A 16,217-nucleotide genomic window follows, 5' to 3' on the forward strand; every position below is an offset into this window, starting at 1 on the left:
GGCGTGAGTTACACCACCGGGAATAGTAGTCTTAAATGTGCATATTTTATGGTGCATAATTTATGATGTGCCTAATTGTCACTACAAATTACATTCCTGAAGAGCAATTTAGCAGCTGGGTGCTAGTTATCTGAAGGTTTGCAGTTCTGCTGAGTTGGCTCAGAGCTGGTCTTCTCATTAGCTACAAGAGGTCAAACGCTGTACCTAGGGAAAGGTAACTTTTAAAGATAAAGTGAGCTGAGATGCTCAGTTCTGTATGCTGATGCCATTCTAACTATCTGTTACGCAGATCCAGCTCTATTTTGCTTGCTTACCAGAGGAGAAGGTTCCTTATGTTAACAGCCCTGGAGAGAAACATCGGATTAAACAGCTTTTGTACCAGTTACCACCACATGATAATGAGGTAAAATAATGGGAAGAAGGCTAATTAGAAAAAAGAAAAATGCATGATAAGCGCTGAGATGCTGCTTATAAACCCCAACTCCTCACTGGCTAGGGCTCTCTTTTGCCTTTCTTTAGTTAAAATTTGGCCAGAGAATACAGCTTTTATTCCTAAAGAGAAGAGAGGAAAAAGAGTATCAGTGTAATAAACTTAACACAAGCTGGTTTTTATAGTGTTTGCAGCCACCCACCAATGATTAGGAACCTACAAATTCCTGAGATTTCCCTGCCCCTGCATCCAGAGTGACTGCTTTGTGGTCATTCAGGCCAGCAATTGAGTTGAGTGCATGTAGAATGGAGAGTAAAAGTGGCAATTAACAAGTTTAAACCTTTTGTGGAAAGGTTAGTACCTTATTTTTTTCTTAAATGTCTGTACTAATAAAGGTTTCAATTAAACATTTATTATTTTAAAGAGACTATTTCTTCACATTGCATTTCCCTTTCTAGAGAGGCTGTAAGATTCAGATATGGTGTCATTTTAAAATTGTGGAGGCGTGACACAGGAGAGCTAAACTTACTGTTTTATTTCCTGAAACTCTAACTCTGGAAATCGAGAACTGGTGAGAAGTGCTGTGTACTCAGTGTGGTGTTTCTGATTTGCTTTCTGTGAAGGTGCGGTATTGCCAGTCTTTGAGTGAAGAGGAGAAAAAAGAATTGCAGGTGTTCAGTGCTCAGCGGAAGAAAGAAGCACTGGGAAGAGGAACAATTAAGCTTCTGTCCAGAGCAGTCATGCATGCTGTGTGTGAGCAGGTGGGCAGCCCCTTCGCCAATGCATAGCTTGTGGCAGTGATGAGGATGGAGTGGACAGCTGAGGGTAGGTGACTGGGCTACCAGAGGTGTGGGCCCTGAATGCCTCCAAAAAAATAAGAGAAAGACAGCCTAGCTTTTTATTAAATAGCAATTCATGTTTCATATTTGTAGCTGGCTACACTGCTGTACATGACAGCAGGAGTCAATCGCCCTTATGCAAACATTGGGTGAAATCCTGCCTTTGGTAGGATCCTGGCATCAAGGTAGGTGCTAGGATACACCTCGTATTCAAAAGATGCAGAAACATAATGAAGACATTCAGATCTTTGCTGGCAGTTCTCAGAGTAGGAAATGTATCCAGCAGGAAGCTGGCACAGGAAAACCACTATTTGTGTGAATCAGATTACACTGTCCTTAAAAACAGTCGTAGTATATCTGAGGCATGTGCCTTACAATGGAGAATCATCAGCAATCCAGCATTAAAGAGCTACTTAATCACTAACAGAGGAGGCAAAAATAAATGCATTCCTCACAAATTTGAGATGTATCCTAATGTAGGAAAGCCTGAGAGTCCCGTCTTTAAGAATGATCCTTTTACATTCAAACCTGTTTGTTTGTAGTGTGGGATGAAGATAAATGGAGGTGAAGTTGCAGTGTTCGCTTCCCGTGCGGGCCCTGGTGTGTGCTGGCACCCATCCTGTTTTGTCTGCTTCACGTGCAATGAGCTGCTGGTCGACCTCATCTATTTTTATCAGGATGGAAAAATTCACTGTGGCAGGCACCATGCAGAACTGCTCAAACCACGGTGCTCAGCATGTGACGAGGTAAAAAAAGTTCATCCTTTCACACTGGAAAAAATAAGCTTAGATTAAGCCAATATTCCACTGTTTACATCTAAGTAAAATATTAAAATTTCCTGGCTTTTGCTCTGTGTGTATATTTTTAAGATAATCTTGTACATTCATACAATGGAATAATCTATATTTGGTTGGTGCAAAGTAATTGCAGATTTGCCATAATGATTAAAACTGCAATTACTTTTGCACCTACCTAATAACATAGAAAGGAGAGCAGATGTCTTTGTACTTTGGTAAGTATTATGTCTTCAGTGGTTGTGAGAACATACAAGTTGCAGAACAGCATGTAGAAGATGGTCTTATTTTTGTTAAGGATTAAAAAACCAATATGATATATGTATTTGTTTATACTCAGAAAAAGTATGGAAAGACAAATACCAAGTTAATAGTAGTTACCCTGGGCGAAGGTGGGAATGGATGATGGCTTGAAAGGAAAAAAATTTTCCCTTTAGCTTTTTATTTTAAAATAATTTTAGATTTATAGAAGAGTTGCAAAGCTATTACAGAGAGATCCTGCGTGCCCTTCTCCCAGCTTCCCCTGATGGTAACGTCTTACATAACCATGCTATATGTATCAAAACTAAGAAATTAACATCAGTGTAATACCATTAACTAAACCATAGTCTTGGTCGAGATTTCCCCGTTTTTAAATGGATGTCCCTCTTCTTACCCAAGATCAATCCAGAGTGCCTTACTGCATTTACTCGTTGTATCTTCTTAGTCTCCTTCAATCTATGACAATAAACTTTGTTTTTATTTTTATACATTTATTTATTTTACACGTTTTTTTCATCAGTGTGCTACTTGAACATATTTTGAAAACCAAAATATAAAAAAATAAAAGAACCAGACTGGACCCCATGGTGAGACCCCATCTTTGCCCAAAAAAATTTTTTTTTTTTTTGGCATAACCCACTTGGGCCTGGTGGTTATGCCCTTGCGGTCCTAGTTACTTAGGAGGCGGAGGTGGGAGGATGGCTCGAGCCCAGGAGTTTGAGGCTACAAAGAGCTATGATTGTGCCACTGTGCTCCAGCCTGGGCTACAAGTGAGACCCTATCTCAAAAAGATAAAAAATAAAAAGAATCCTTCATCTGGAGATGGTCACCAGGGCAAATAAAGCACCATCAACACCAGTGCTGTTCGTTCAATTCCAGCGTGTGTAGCTATAACTATGTTGCATCCACAGACATTTCTATGAGTTTTCTTTCTACTAAACACCAAATTGTTTCACTAAATTATTTCCATGTTAATGTGTTGCCAGATTATGCCAAGGAAATGTTATCGGGGAGCAAAAATATGACCCAGTGAATTATTTCCAATGTAGAATTCTGTTTTTTAAAATTGAAGCAAGCATTTATTATTTCTCTTTTCAACACTGTCAATTTATGCTCTAGTTTGTAGCTAAATGAAGTTAGTTTTAAGCTTGCATCTCTCAGAAACAAGGCTAGCTATCTGATTTATTAAAGAGCCAGTGTCTGTCCATTGCCCAGAAAACATACAGTTACTTGGCCTTTCAAATAGTTACTGATGATTTCCTTTCATTCTCTGGTTTCACGTTTCTTTTTGAAGATAATTTTTGCTGATGAGTGCACAGAAGCTGAGGGTCGCCATTGGCACATGAAACATTTCTGCTGCCTTGAGTGTGAAACGGTCCTGGGAGGACAGAGGTATATCATGAAGGATGGCCGCCCCTTCTGCTGTGGCTGTTTTGAGTCTCTCTATGCAGAGTACTGTGAAACCTGTGGGGAACATATTGGTAAGGCCACAGCCTCCCCGTCTGCCCTGTCACCTAGCCATTAGTCTGTCTAGGATTATCCACAGTCTTTTTTTCTGTTTTTTAAAGTTGAGATATAATTTACATACAGTGAAATGTCCAGATCTTATGTGTTCCAGCTGATGAGCTTTGACAAATGAACGTAGAGTGGATTCTTGTTATTTGTCATAGTTGTGTTCTGTAAAATTCCTGCAAACACTGGATTAGTGAACACTGAATCGTGGGGGAATACAGGGTTAGGTTCCTGTGAGCCTCTGGTCACACAGTTTCATCAACTCATCAATACATAACCTTGTTTCACATGTGTTTTTCCTTAAAGCTACCTCCTTATTGAATACACATTGTTGATGCATTAATACTGAACTCACAGCCAGTAGTAGTGTACTCAAGATTAGAAGCCTATCTAATTACATGTCTTTCCTCCATAAGGCACATCACAGCCTTCTTGTACTTTGGAATACGATAGCATTTCAGCATTATCAGCATTATACTTGGGGGTCATTTTAAACAGGAGACTCACCAACAAAAAGCACAAAAATGCAGCAAACACTACAGTAAATAGACCAGGAATAGGATACTTGTCTACAACATGAGCCGAAACAAAAGGCAGAGCATCTCCTGGATCAGTGCGTGTTGGTTCAATTCATGTTTTTACCACTCTGCACATCTGCGAATGACCATGAAAGTGTTGCGAATATCAGTTTTGGGGTTATGGATAAATTTTAATAAGTAGGCAAAATTACAAATACAGAATCCACAAAGAATTCAGATTAATTTTATCTGTGTCACCCACACCCCTCTCAAGATACGGACATTTCCATTACCCTTGAGAGCCCCCCCATGCCCATAATCTTTATTTTTTTTTCATTTCTTCCTTATTCCTTGTTTCAGGCAATAAACTATAACCTGTTATTTATTCTATCCTTTTCAAAACAGGTGTGGACCATGCGCAGATGACCTATGACGGGCAGCACTGGCATGCCACGGAAGCATGCTTTTCCTGTGCCCAGTGTAAAGCCTCTTTGTTGGGATGTCCCTTCCTTCCCAAACAGGGTCAGATTTACTGTTCAAAAACATGCAGTCTCGGTGAAGACGTCCATGCCTCTGATTCTTCCGACTCTGCATTTCAGTCAGCTAGATCAAGAGATTCCCGAAGAAGTGTCCGAATGGGCAAGAGCAGCCGGTCAGCAGATCAGTGTAGACAGTCTCTCCTCTTATCCCCTGCTCTGAACTACAAGTTTCCTGGCCTCTCAGGCAATGCTGATGACACCCTTTCTCGAAAATTGGATGATCTGAGTCTCTCCAGGCAAGGAACAAGTTTTGCCAGTGAAGAATTTTGGAAAGGCAGAGTAGAGCATGAAACTCCAGAAGACCCTGAAGAATGGGCTGATCATGAAGATTATATGACACAGCTCCTCCTCAAGTTTGGTGATAAAAGCCTCTTTCAGCCACAGCCCAATGAGATGGATATTCGAGCCAATGAGCATTGGATATCTGATAACGTGGTTAAAAATAAGACTGAGTTAAAGCAAAATAACCAGAGCCTTGCAAGTAAAAAATACCAGTCTGATATGTACTGGGCACAATCACAAGATGGACTGGGCGATTCTGCTTATGGCAGCCACCCAGGCCCTGCAAGCACTAGAAGGCTCCAGGAATTGGATCTGGACCATGGGGCTTCAGGGTATAATCACGATGAAACACAGTGGTACGAAGATTCCCTGGAGTGTCTGTCAGACCTGAAACCAGAGCAAAGTGTTCGGGATTCGATGGATTCTTTGGCATTGTCCAATATCACAGGTGTGTAATCTAGGGATTGTGGGGTATTTGAAAAAAGGAGCTGCTACACAGTGTATTCAAAAAATTGCAATTCCAGCTGGATATGGTGGCTCACACCTGTAATCCCAGCACTTCGGGAGGCTGAGGTGGGCAGATCACTTGGGGTCAGGAGTTTGAGACCAGCCTAGCCGACATGGTGAAACCCTATCTCTACTAAAAATACAAAAATTAGCTGGGAGTGGTGGCAGGTGCCTGTAATCCCAGCTAATCGGGAAGCTGAGGCAGGAGAATAGCTTGAACCCAGGAGCAGAGATTGTAGTGAGCAGAGATTGCACCACTGCAGTCCAGCCTGGGTGACAAGAGTGAGATTCCATCTCAAAAAAAAAAATTGCAATTCAGCATGAGTAGGAGTTGTATGTTACTCAAAACCATGGATCAAGGGAAGGAAGGAATTTCACTTAAATACCAAACACTAGCAAAACAAACGTGTGTACAGGTGAGTGCATATGCATAAAACATATTTACAGTACAGTCTTTAGGGACAGGTTTTATTATCCCTGTTTTAAAGAGAAGAAAATTGATTGGGTAAAGGAGTCTACAACTGGATTGTGTCTGAAAGATATTGTATGCTTGGATTATGCTGTATGGATTTCAAGATACTAAAATTGGCCATCACACTTTACAAGCTCGTATTTTTTTAAACATTTTCCTGTATTGCCCTGTGACAGCAGCTCAAAAACAGCTGAATACTTTTTATTTAGATTATAAAATATTACTTTAATGTTTTGTTTTGTTTTGTTTTTGAGACAGAGTTTCACTCTTGTCGCCCAGGCTGGAGTGCAATGGTGTGATCTCAGCTCACTGTAACCTCTGCCTCCCAGGTTCTGGGTTCAGGTGATTCTCCTGCCTCAGCCTTATGAGTAGCTGGGATTACAGGCGTCTGCCACTATGCCCAACTATGCCCAGCTAATTTTCATGAGACAGGCTGGTCTCTAACTCCTCACCTCAGGTGATCCACCTGCCTCAGCCTCCCAAAGTGCTAGGATTACAGGTGTGAGCCACTGCCCCTGGCCTACTTTAATGTTCTCAAAGCATAGTCATATCAGTTATCCACATTTTATCTTTAAAATGATCCTGAGCTGTATAGAGTGGATGATACAATTGCATTTTACAAATGAGGAAACTTGAATTACCAAAAGGCTAAATGCCCAACATTACATAGGTTCTAAAGGCAAGATTGGACCTAGAACCCAGGACATTATGAAACTTATTTCCAGCAAGTCTTTGGATTATAGAAATGTTTCTGTTGCATGGCTAGTTTTATAGTCAAACTACTGACATCCAGCCCTTTCATGAAGGTAATTTTTCTGTAATGTAGACAGGAAAGGCTTAGTAGCTGCCTCCTGCCAGGAGTGACATGTGCCAGACACTGCAGTGACAAGGAGGGGTAAGACAAAGCTGCTACTCGCCCCCGCCCCTGGTTTCTGCGGACTTGTCAAAGAAGGACTACAATGAAGGGGAGTTGAGGAAGAATGATGGGTGAGACTGAGTTAGCACTTCTCTGCCAGGCCCAGTGCTAAGAGTTTTAAATTTAATATCAGAAATAGACATAATTTGGCCAGGTGCAGTGGCTCACACCTGCAGTCCCAGCACTTTGGGAGGCCAAAGCGGGTGGATCACCTAAGGTCAGGAGTTTGAGACCAGCCTGGCCAACATGGCAAAACCCAGTCTCTACTAAAAATACAAAAAATAGCCAGGCATTGTGGCACCTGCCTGTGATTTCAGCTACTCTGGAGGCTGAGGCAGGACAATCACTTGAACCTGGGAGGCAGCGGTTGCAGTGACCCAAGATCACACCATTGCATTCCAGCCTAGGCGACAGGGCAAGACTCTGTCTCAAAAAAGAAAAGAAACATAATTTGAGCCTGACATTCCTTGACAATAATGGGCTGAAAAATAGGCTCCCTTCAAAAAGGCTCCAGTTGACAACCATTCACACCACTCCCTTTGTCACTTACAGTCTGTTACGCTGTATGTATTTATCTTAACATGCCCGGCCCTATTATGTCAAAAGAGATCAGTATCTGTTTTGAGAAATGTTTCAATAGAAGATTAATCTGGAAGTGGAATATTTTACAGCTAGAAGGCAGAAAAGACTGGATGAAGGTCTACGTCAGGAGTTGAGCAAACCTTTTCCGTAATCTGCTTGATGATAGCACTTTTTAGGCCTACGGTCTCTGGTGCAACTACAGCTACTCAGCTCTGCTGCTGTAGAAAGCAACCATAAACAATATGTAAACAAATAGGTGTGGCTGTTCCAATAAAACTTGATACACAATAAAACAGGCTGTTGAGCTGTAGTTTGCTGACCACTAATCTCAGTATAAGATGAGGAAGACTAGCTCATGATGGAGGCCAAGGAAGGGATTGATTTGAAAGATGTTCAAAGGAAGCAATGTGGCTTTAATGGATTGAGGGGCAGAAGCTTCTACATCTTATGTTAATGAATGAGGAGGCTGCTATGAAGAGCTCTTAAATTTTTGCTGCTCATGCCACATGCTGTAACTAATCTTTGACTCCAGGTTTGTAAGAGAGGCTGTGCCTGGTGGCACACACCTGTAATCCCAGCACTTCTTTGGGAGGCCAAGGCAGGTGGATCACCTGAGGTCAGGAGTTTGAAGACCAGCCTGACCAACATGTAGAAACCCCATCTCTACTAAAAATACAAAATTAGCCAGGTATGGTGGTGCATACCTGTAATCCCAGCTACTCAGGAGGCTAAGGCAGGAGAATCGCTTGAACCCAGGAGGCAGAGGTTGCAGTGAGCCGAGATCACGCCGTTGCACTCCAGCCTGGGCAACAAAAGCAAAACTCCATCTCAAAAAAAAAAAAAAAGGGCCGGGCACATTGGCTCACGCCTGTAATCCTAGCGCTTTGGGAGGCCGAGGTGGGTGGATCACGTGAGGTCAGGAGTTCAAGATCAGCCTGGCCAACATGGTGAAACCCCATCTTTATTTAAAAAAAAAAAAAAAAAAGAGGCTGTGCCCCTTGTAACAATAACACTTATATCACTTCTCAATTGGTATATGTATGTTGGCTTTCCCTCTGGGTTTTAATCAAATATTGAAATTGGAAATTTTTTGTGAAATGTTTCCTTTCAGTAGCTTGCTTTTAATAACTGTTGAATATTAGGATGACTGAGAAGCTCATCTTGTTTTGGCCTCTCTTCTAGGGGCTTCGGTGGATGGAGAAAGCAAGCCAAGGCCATCGTTATATTCTCTGCAAAATTTTGAGGAGATGGAAACAGAAGATTGTGAGAAAATGAGCAATATGGGAACTTTGAACTCTTCCATGCTGCACAGGAGTGCAGAGTCCTTAAAGAGTCTGAGTTCAGAGTTGTGTCCAGAAAAAGTCCTCCCGGAAGAGAAACCAGTACATCTGCCAGTGCTCAGAAGGTCCAAGTCTCAATCCAGACCACAGCAGGTCAAGTTTTCCGATGATGTCATTGACAACGGGAACTATGATGTCGAAATCCGGCAGCCTCCGATGAGTGAAAGGACTCGGAGACGCGTCTACCATTTTGAAGAGAGGGGATCCAGGTCTCATCACCACCGCCGCAGGAGAAGTAGAAAGTCCCGCTCTGACAACGCCCTGAATCTTGTTACCGAAAGAAAATACTCTCCCAAGGACAGACTGCGGCTGTACACCCCCGATAACTATGAGAAATTTATACAGAATAAAAGTGCCCGGGAGATCCAAGCATACATCCAGAACGCTGATCTCTATGGACAGTACGCCCATGCCATTTCCGATTATGGCCTGCAGAACCCAGGAATGAATCGGTTTCTGGGACTGTATGGCGAGGATGATGATTCCTGGTGTTCTTCCTCCTCATCCTCTTCCGACTCAGAAGAAGAAGGGTATTTTCTTGGACAGCCAATCCCTCAACCCCGGCCACAGAGATTTGCCTACTATACAGATGACCTTTCTAGTCCACCGTCTGCACTTCCCACCCCTCAGTTTGGTCAGAGGACGACTAAATCCAAGAAGAAAAAGGGACACAAGGGCAAAAATTGTATTATTTCTTAACCAAGTAGTGATGGAGAGCATTTGCTTAAAACTTAGCCATTAACCATCTAAATCTTTTTCTTCCATAGGAAAGTTGTGAAAATAGTTTAAAGTGCTTTCTTTGGCCATGTAAATGAGAACTCAACAGCTGTTTACAGTGTCAAATTAACATTTGAAAGGTGTGATTTCTCCAATAATTTACCCTTCTTGGATGGTGCCAAGTGGATGTGACATCTTGTGCCTATCGGGTACCGGTGCGTTACAGATTGATATAGCTGCTTTGGTTTCCAGTCCTCAAGGGAATACTCAAGATGCTGTCTCAAAGAGATTGGATGGGGGTGTTGATTTTAGAGGATGGAGAACTCCAGCCACCTTTGTAAAGCAATAGTGTTTGTCATTTATGTAAGTCAGGTCAGCCCAGGTCTTGATAGTCCGTCTTGGTGTGAGGCATGCCCGTCACGATGACCTAGCTAACACTGTGCATCCTAGTGTGAGGCCAACTTGTCCCCTCCAACCCTCTTTGGCCAGGTGAACATTGTATTGTATCAGCGCCAGCTACAGATTGGAAAAAAAAAAAACATTGCTATTTATAACGTAGTATTTCATAGACTTAAGTGTATTCCTAATTTAACGGTGCAAATATTAATGTATATACTGTACAGTTCAGATTTTAAAGCTGATATTTTTATATCCCTGAATTGTAAGCCGTTTGTTACACTGCAGTGCTAGATTTACTAAGGAACCAGAAACAGCATTTATGGATGAACTGATTGCTTGTATTTTAGTCAGGGTTTATAAATTTAGATGGTCAAATTCATATTGCCTAGTGATGGAAAATTCAACTTTGATTTTTTTTCCCCCAATATTAAAAAAGGCTCTGTATGCATGGTGGGGCTATGTAAATACTCTTTAAAAAACTATGGCCCTATTAATCTTACATGTGTTATTTATGGGTCAAGCAATGTAAACTGTATAAATGTAAAAACCCCTCACACAAATAACTCCTGGAATATATGATAAAAACAAGTAGAAGCTGTTTCAGCAAATGGGTTTTATCCCCCCTGCCTGCGGGGGGTGCCTTTCTCATTCTCAGCAAGGTGATGATTATCTCATGGGAAATGACAAGGATCTGCTTTTGTGGCAGAGGACTTTGTAGATGATTGTTATTTTAAGAGAGGTTATTCCTTTTTACTCCTTCCCTTCCGCTAATATGTTGGCCTTTAACAGCAATTTTGAAAACTGGGTCTTCTTCTGGTTATGTTTTTGTTTTAAAATCTTTAAATTAGAGGATGCTACGCCATTGAGTACTTTAAGTTAATATGAGGTTCTGGTTCAAGGAAAAATTATGTTGGATCTGAACTAATGAGCAGATATTTTGATATGTGCCATTCTTGCATATACATCTCAGTACCAACTAAAGGTTCTAGTGGCATCTAGAACCTTTAGGGAGGTATTTAATAAACGCTTAATGAATAACAAAACTACCTTTCTTAATATAAATCTTTGCAAATGTATCCAGGTAACTTCCATTTTGTACCTGTGTTCAGGCATGATTTATTTTGCAGTCACTTTACCATTAACAGACCTCCATTTGTCTCCTATGTCCATACGCCCCACTTGTAGGCAGGAAACAGGGCTTCAGACACAGAGACATATTTTTCCACATATACTGGAGTGGGGAAAATTTGGCCTTGGGGAAGACAGACACAAGTCCAATGGGTAAACCAGTGAGTAGTAGGTGGATAGCCTTCCCACGCAAGGGTTTGTATCTGGGCTACACAGATTCCCTTCAGAAAAGTACCAATGATGAGAGAGTTCTTCACGTGGTAACTCACATCATTCCCTGTTCTGGTGTTTTTAAAAAACCATCATCAGCAATGAAAAGGAAGTGCATACACACGACACAAATTCAAACAGGGCAAAAGTCAGAGATAGCATCTCCTTTCCACTCTTCATCCCAGTCCTGTTCTTCTCCCCAGAAGTAACCACTCTTACCCAGCTGTAGTGTCTCCTTCAGACATTCAAAGCACGTTCATATAAATGTCTCTTTTACAAGTGGTAGTGACCTCTATTTCACATTAGTGCATATAGGTCTACCCATTCTTTCAGTGACTGCTTACTAGCCTGCTTTTGGAGATACCCTTATTTAACCAGTCTCTTATGATGGAGTTGACTGTGCTCATACATTATGCTACACTGGCACATGTGCACATAAATTGGGAGCATCAGTTACTAGGACAAAGGTTATGTATTTAAGACTGATGGATAGTGCCAATTTTCTCCAAAAGAAATTCTCCTGACTTACATTAATGTATGAGAATGAGTGTTCCATCATGACCTCTCAATGTATTAGCAGATTTCTTGATTTTGAAGAAATTTTCAGAACCTGTGCTGCCACAGGTGGGCATCCTTTTAGAAAAGACTGTTGCAGGCCGGGTGTTATGGCTCAAGCCTGTAATCCCAGCACTCTGGGAGGCCGAAGCGGGTGGAACACGAGGTCAAGAAATCGAGACCGTCCTGGCCAACATGGTGAAACCCCGTCTCTACTAAAAATACAAAAATTAGTGGGGTGTGGTGGTGCGTGCCTATAGTCGCAGCTACTCAGGAGGCTGAGGCAGGAGAATTGCTTAAACCCAGGAGGCGGAGGTTGCAGTGAGCCGAGATTGCATCACTGCACTCCAGCCTGGCACCTGGCGACGGAGTAAGACACTGTCTCAAAAAAAAAAAAAAAAAAAAAAAAGACAAGACTGTTGCAATATATTGCCTATAAAAAGGATACATAATAAATAGTAAACAGGTGATACTTAGCCTGGAGAAATGCAGGTATAAGCTGAAGGTACTGCCCTCAGTTTTCAAGTACATTCTCAATAAGGGTTACATAGCCTGCCAAAGGCTTAAGGAAATGAAGAGATTTATTCACAATAACAATGTAATCCTTTTCTTTTTTTTTTTTGAGATGGAGTTTCACTCTTGTTGCCCAGGCTGGAGTGCAATGGCACAATCTTGGCTCACTGCAACCTCTGCTTTCCGTATTCAAGAGATTCTCCTGCCTCTGCCTCCCGAGTAGCTGGGATTACAGGTGCCTGCCACCATACCCAGCTAGTTTTTTATATTTTTAGTAGACAAAGGGTTTCACCAAGTTGGCCAGGCTGGTCTTGAACTCCTGACCTTCAGGTGATCCACCCGCCTCAGCCTCCCAAAGTGCTGGGATCACAGGCGTGAGCCACTGTGTCTGGCCAGTAATGGAACTTTCAAGCTTAAAAATTAATCCCATTTATATCCAGGCAGCAGGAAAATTAATTTTTTTAAAATAAAGAAATGAAAAATTAATCCTGGTTAGTAGCAATAACAGAAGGCTATTTACAAAGGAAGAAAGCAGCAACTGCCTTACAGTTCTGTAAAGAATTAGCAAGAGAGCCTATAGTGGCTTAGTCCATTCTCACATTACCACAAAGAACTGCCAAGACTGGTTAATTTATAAAGGAAAGAGGTTTAACTGACCCAGTGCAGCGTGGCTGGGGAGGCCTCAGGAAACACCATCATGGCAGAAGGGGAAGCAAACACGTCTCACAAGGCAGCAGGCAGAGACCGTGTGAAGGAAGTGAAAGGGGAAGAGCCCCGTTATAAAACCTTCAGATCTCATGAGAATTCACTCACTATCACAAGAACAGCATGGGGGAAACTGGCCTCATAATCCAGTCATTTCCCTCCCTCCACAGGTAGGGATGACAGTTCAAGATGAGACTTGGATTGGGACACAGAACCAAACCATATTCTGCCCTTGGCCCCTCCCAGTTGCTACAAGTTGTTACTAGATCTAGTGGTTAACAAGAATTCAAAGGATCTGCTCAGTCACTAAACAAATGGGTCTTGAGATAAATACCAAATGTTAAAACGCTGCACCTAATCTATAGGTGAAGCAGAACCTTAACGGCTGAATTTTCCTCACTTCTTGGCAGTCAGTGGAGAACACATTTTGCCGAAGGCCTATGGAGGAATACTGGCAAAAAGTCACTGGGAACTTTCAGCTCTGGTTAAAATAATTAAAAAAAAAAAAAAAGATTCATTTTGTGTGTGATACTCTGCTTTGTATTAAATAGTTCCTGAGTTAAAAGTACCAGAAGAGAAAGGAGATGTCATTTGCTGTCTAACCCTCTCACTTCAGACACAAATCATGTGGCTTATGAAAAGGGTAGTGAGATTGGAATGGGTACTTGAGACTGCTAGATCTCCATGTATGGCATGGGTCCCTTTCAGCGTGGGTGATGGGACCCAGGGCTTTAAATTGTGCTGTTAAGTATTGGGTGGACATATTTCAGCAGTGCCCAGAGGATTTTAGGACAATTTATTATTACTTTTTTTTAAAGAAGGCTAGTCAAGACCAGGCATGGTGGCTCATGCCTATAATCCCAGCACTTTGGGAAGCCGAGGCTGGCAGATTGCTTGAGGCCAGGAGTTCGAGACCAGCCTGGCCAACATGGCGAAACCCCATCTCCACTAAAAGTTCAAAATTAGCTGGATGTGGTGGCACATGCCTGTAATCCCAGCTACAGAGGCTGAGGCAGGATAATTGCTTGAACCCAGGAGGCGGAGGCAGAGGCAGAGGCAGAGGCTGCAGTGAGCCAAGATCACACCATTGCACTCCAACCTGGATGACAGAGCAAGACTCCATCTCAAAAAAAAAAAAAAAAAAAAAAAAGGCTAGTCAAGTGAAGCAGTGGGAGTGGACAAGGAACAAAGAAATCTGTAACTGGTTGTGATCAATTAGTTGTAAATACCACTGCACTCAGAACAGCAGATTTCAGAACTTTTTTTTTCTTTTTTTTTGAGACAGAGTCTCCCTCTGTCGCCCAGGCTGGCAGGCAGTGGTGCAATCTCGGCTCACTGCAACCTCTGCCTCCCGGGTTCAAACGATTCTCCTGCCTCAGCTTCCTGAGTAGCTGGGATTACAGGTGCACACCACCACCCCAGCTAATTTTTGTATTTTTAGTAAAGAGGGGGTTTTGCCATGTTGGCCAGGCTGATCTCAAACTCCTGACCTCAGGTGACAGACCTGCCTCAGCCTCCCAAAGTGTTGGGATTTCAGGCATCAGCCACTGCGCCAGGCATCAGAACAATTTTTAACAGTGTGGGCACACTTTGGTTTCTTGGACTGCTGTTTTCTAATAGACTCAACTACTGCCATGGAAAGAATAATGTTGCTAGACTATCAGATTTTTCAACAGACGCCAAGAATCTGAATTTTTGTAGGAATCTCCCAGCTTTTAAATGCTAGCACCAAATTTAAATATTTCTGAAACACTGTTGAGCAAAATGAGCCTGTCATTAGCCAGTCTCCAACCCTTGAGTTATAAATTCAGTAGTCTGAAGCTGATTCCCTTATCTCTTACAGCTGTCGAGGGAAGACACAACTAATTCCTGTTTATAGAAAATACATGTGACCTTTAGCTGGGTGCAGTGGCTCAGGCCTGTAATCCCAGCACTTTGAATGGCTGAGGTGGCTGGATCATGTGAGGTCAGGAGTTCGAGACCAGCCTGGCCAACAGGGTGAACCCTTGTCTGTCTCTACTAAAAATACAAAAATTAGCCCGCCATGGTGGCTTGTGCCTACAGTCCAAGCTACTCAGGAGGCTAAGGCAGGAGAACTGCTTGAACCTGGGAGGCAGAGGTTGCAGTGAGCCAAGATTGCGCCACTGCACTCCAGCCTGGGCAACAGAATGAGACTCTGGCACAGAGAGATACAGATACATAGATACATAGATAGATAGATAAAATACATGTGACCTTTTTGGATGCACAAAGAAAAATCTATTGGGATCCAGAAAATTCCACTAAAAGCCTCATTATCAATTCAATCCTAGTAATGCAATTATGATAAAATCCATTTTAATTAGTCAAATGAGAAAACTGCTAATTGCCTAGTTAGATTCTCCACATTCACTGAAACAGTCTAAAAACAGAAGGCATGCTCCTGTATAGTCACATGGGTTTTCTGTAAACTCCCAAACCATTAGAAAGGCTTCCAGGTAAACTGGGCCAAGGAGAAATGTGAAGAAATAACTGAAATTTGCATCTCTGAGCTCCCATTTGGCCAAGGCTATAGAATCATAAACTTTACTGGGGGAATAAGGTTTAATGCTAGCCTTTTCTTTTTTTAAGATGAGGTCTCACCCTGCCAACTAGGCTGGAGTGCAGTGGTGGGATCACTGCAGCCTCAAATTCCTGAGCTCAAGCGATCCTCCTACCTCAGCCTCCCAAGTAGCTGTGACCACAGAGGTATGCCACCATGCCTGGCTAAGGGTGGGTTTCAAAATGCTTTGGGTAGAGAATACGGAGGAAAAGTAAGACATTGGGTGTATAAATAGACTTGGCCACAGGATTAGAGCCAATGCATTCTGTTTGAAGAGACCTGAGTAGCTGGTCAAGCATTCCCATTTTAGGGATCAACTTCAGCCTCAACTTTTCTTTTTACAAAAGAAATTTCACATCTCTATAGCTATATGCGCAAGGTACTGTTATGCCAACTTTCAAAACAACTTGCAACCTA

General features: G+C 42.2%; 1 protein-coding gene across 3 annotated transcripts in view; it reads left to right on the top strand.

The window, feature by feature from the left end:
- Positions 1–11,151, top strand: part of PRICKLE1 (prickle planar cell polarity protein 1) — a 126,841-nt gene extending 115,690 nt beyond the window's left edge. For all 3 annotated transcript variants that reach the window (XM_064369848.1, XM_021673774.2, XM_064369849.1), the window contains exons 3-8: positions 290–403; positions 1,054–1,191; positions 1,812–2,015; positions 3,619–3,805; positions 4,760–5,623; positions 8,835–11,151. In XM_064369848.1, coding sequence (XP_064225918.1) covers positions 290–403; positions 1,054–1,191; positions 1,812–2,015; positions 3,619–3,805; positions 4,760–5,623; positions 8,835–9,691 — 2,364 coding nt within the window. In that variant the 3' untranslated portion in view covers positions 9,692–11,151. The remainder of the gene's footprint in view (positions 1–289; positions 404–1,053; positions 1,192–1,811; positions 2,016–3,618; positions 3,806–4,759; positions 5,624–8,834) is intronic.
- The last annotated feature ends 5,066 nt before the right edge of the window (positions 11,152–16,217 follow it).

The sequence above is a fragment of the Aotus nancymaae genome, unplaced genomic scaffold (genome assembly GCF_030222135.1).
Source record: "Aotus nancymaae isolate 86718 unplaced genomic scaffold, 86718_ANA_hifiasm-v0.15.2.pri h1tg000092l, whole genome shotgun sequence".
In the NCBI taxonomy this organism is placed as follows: Eukaryota; Metazoa; Chordata; class Mammalia; order Primates; family Aotidae; genus Aotus; species Aotus nancymaae.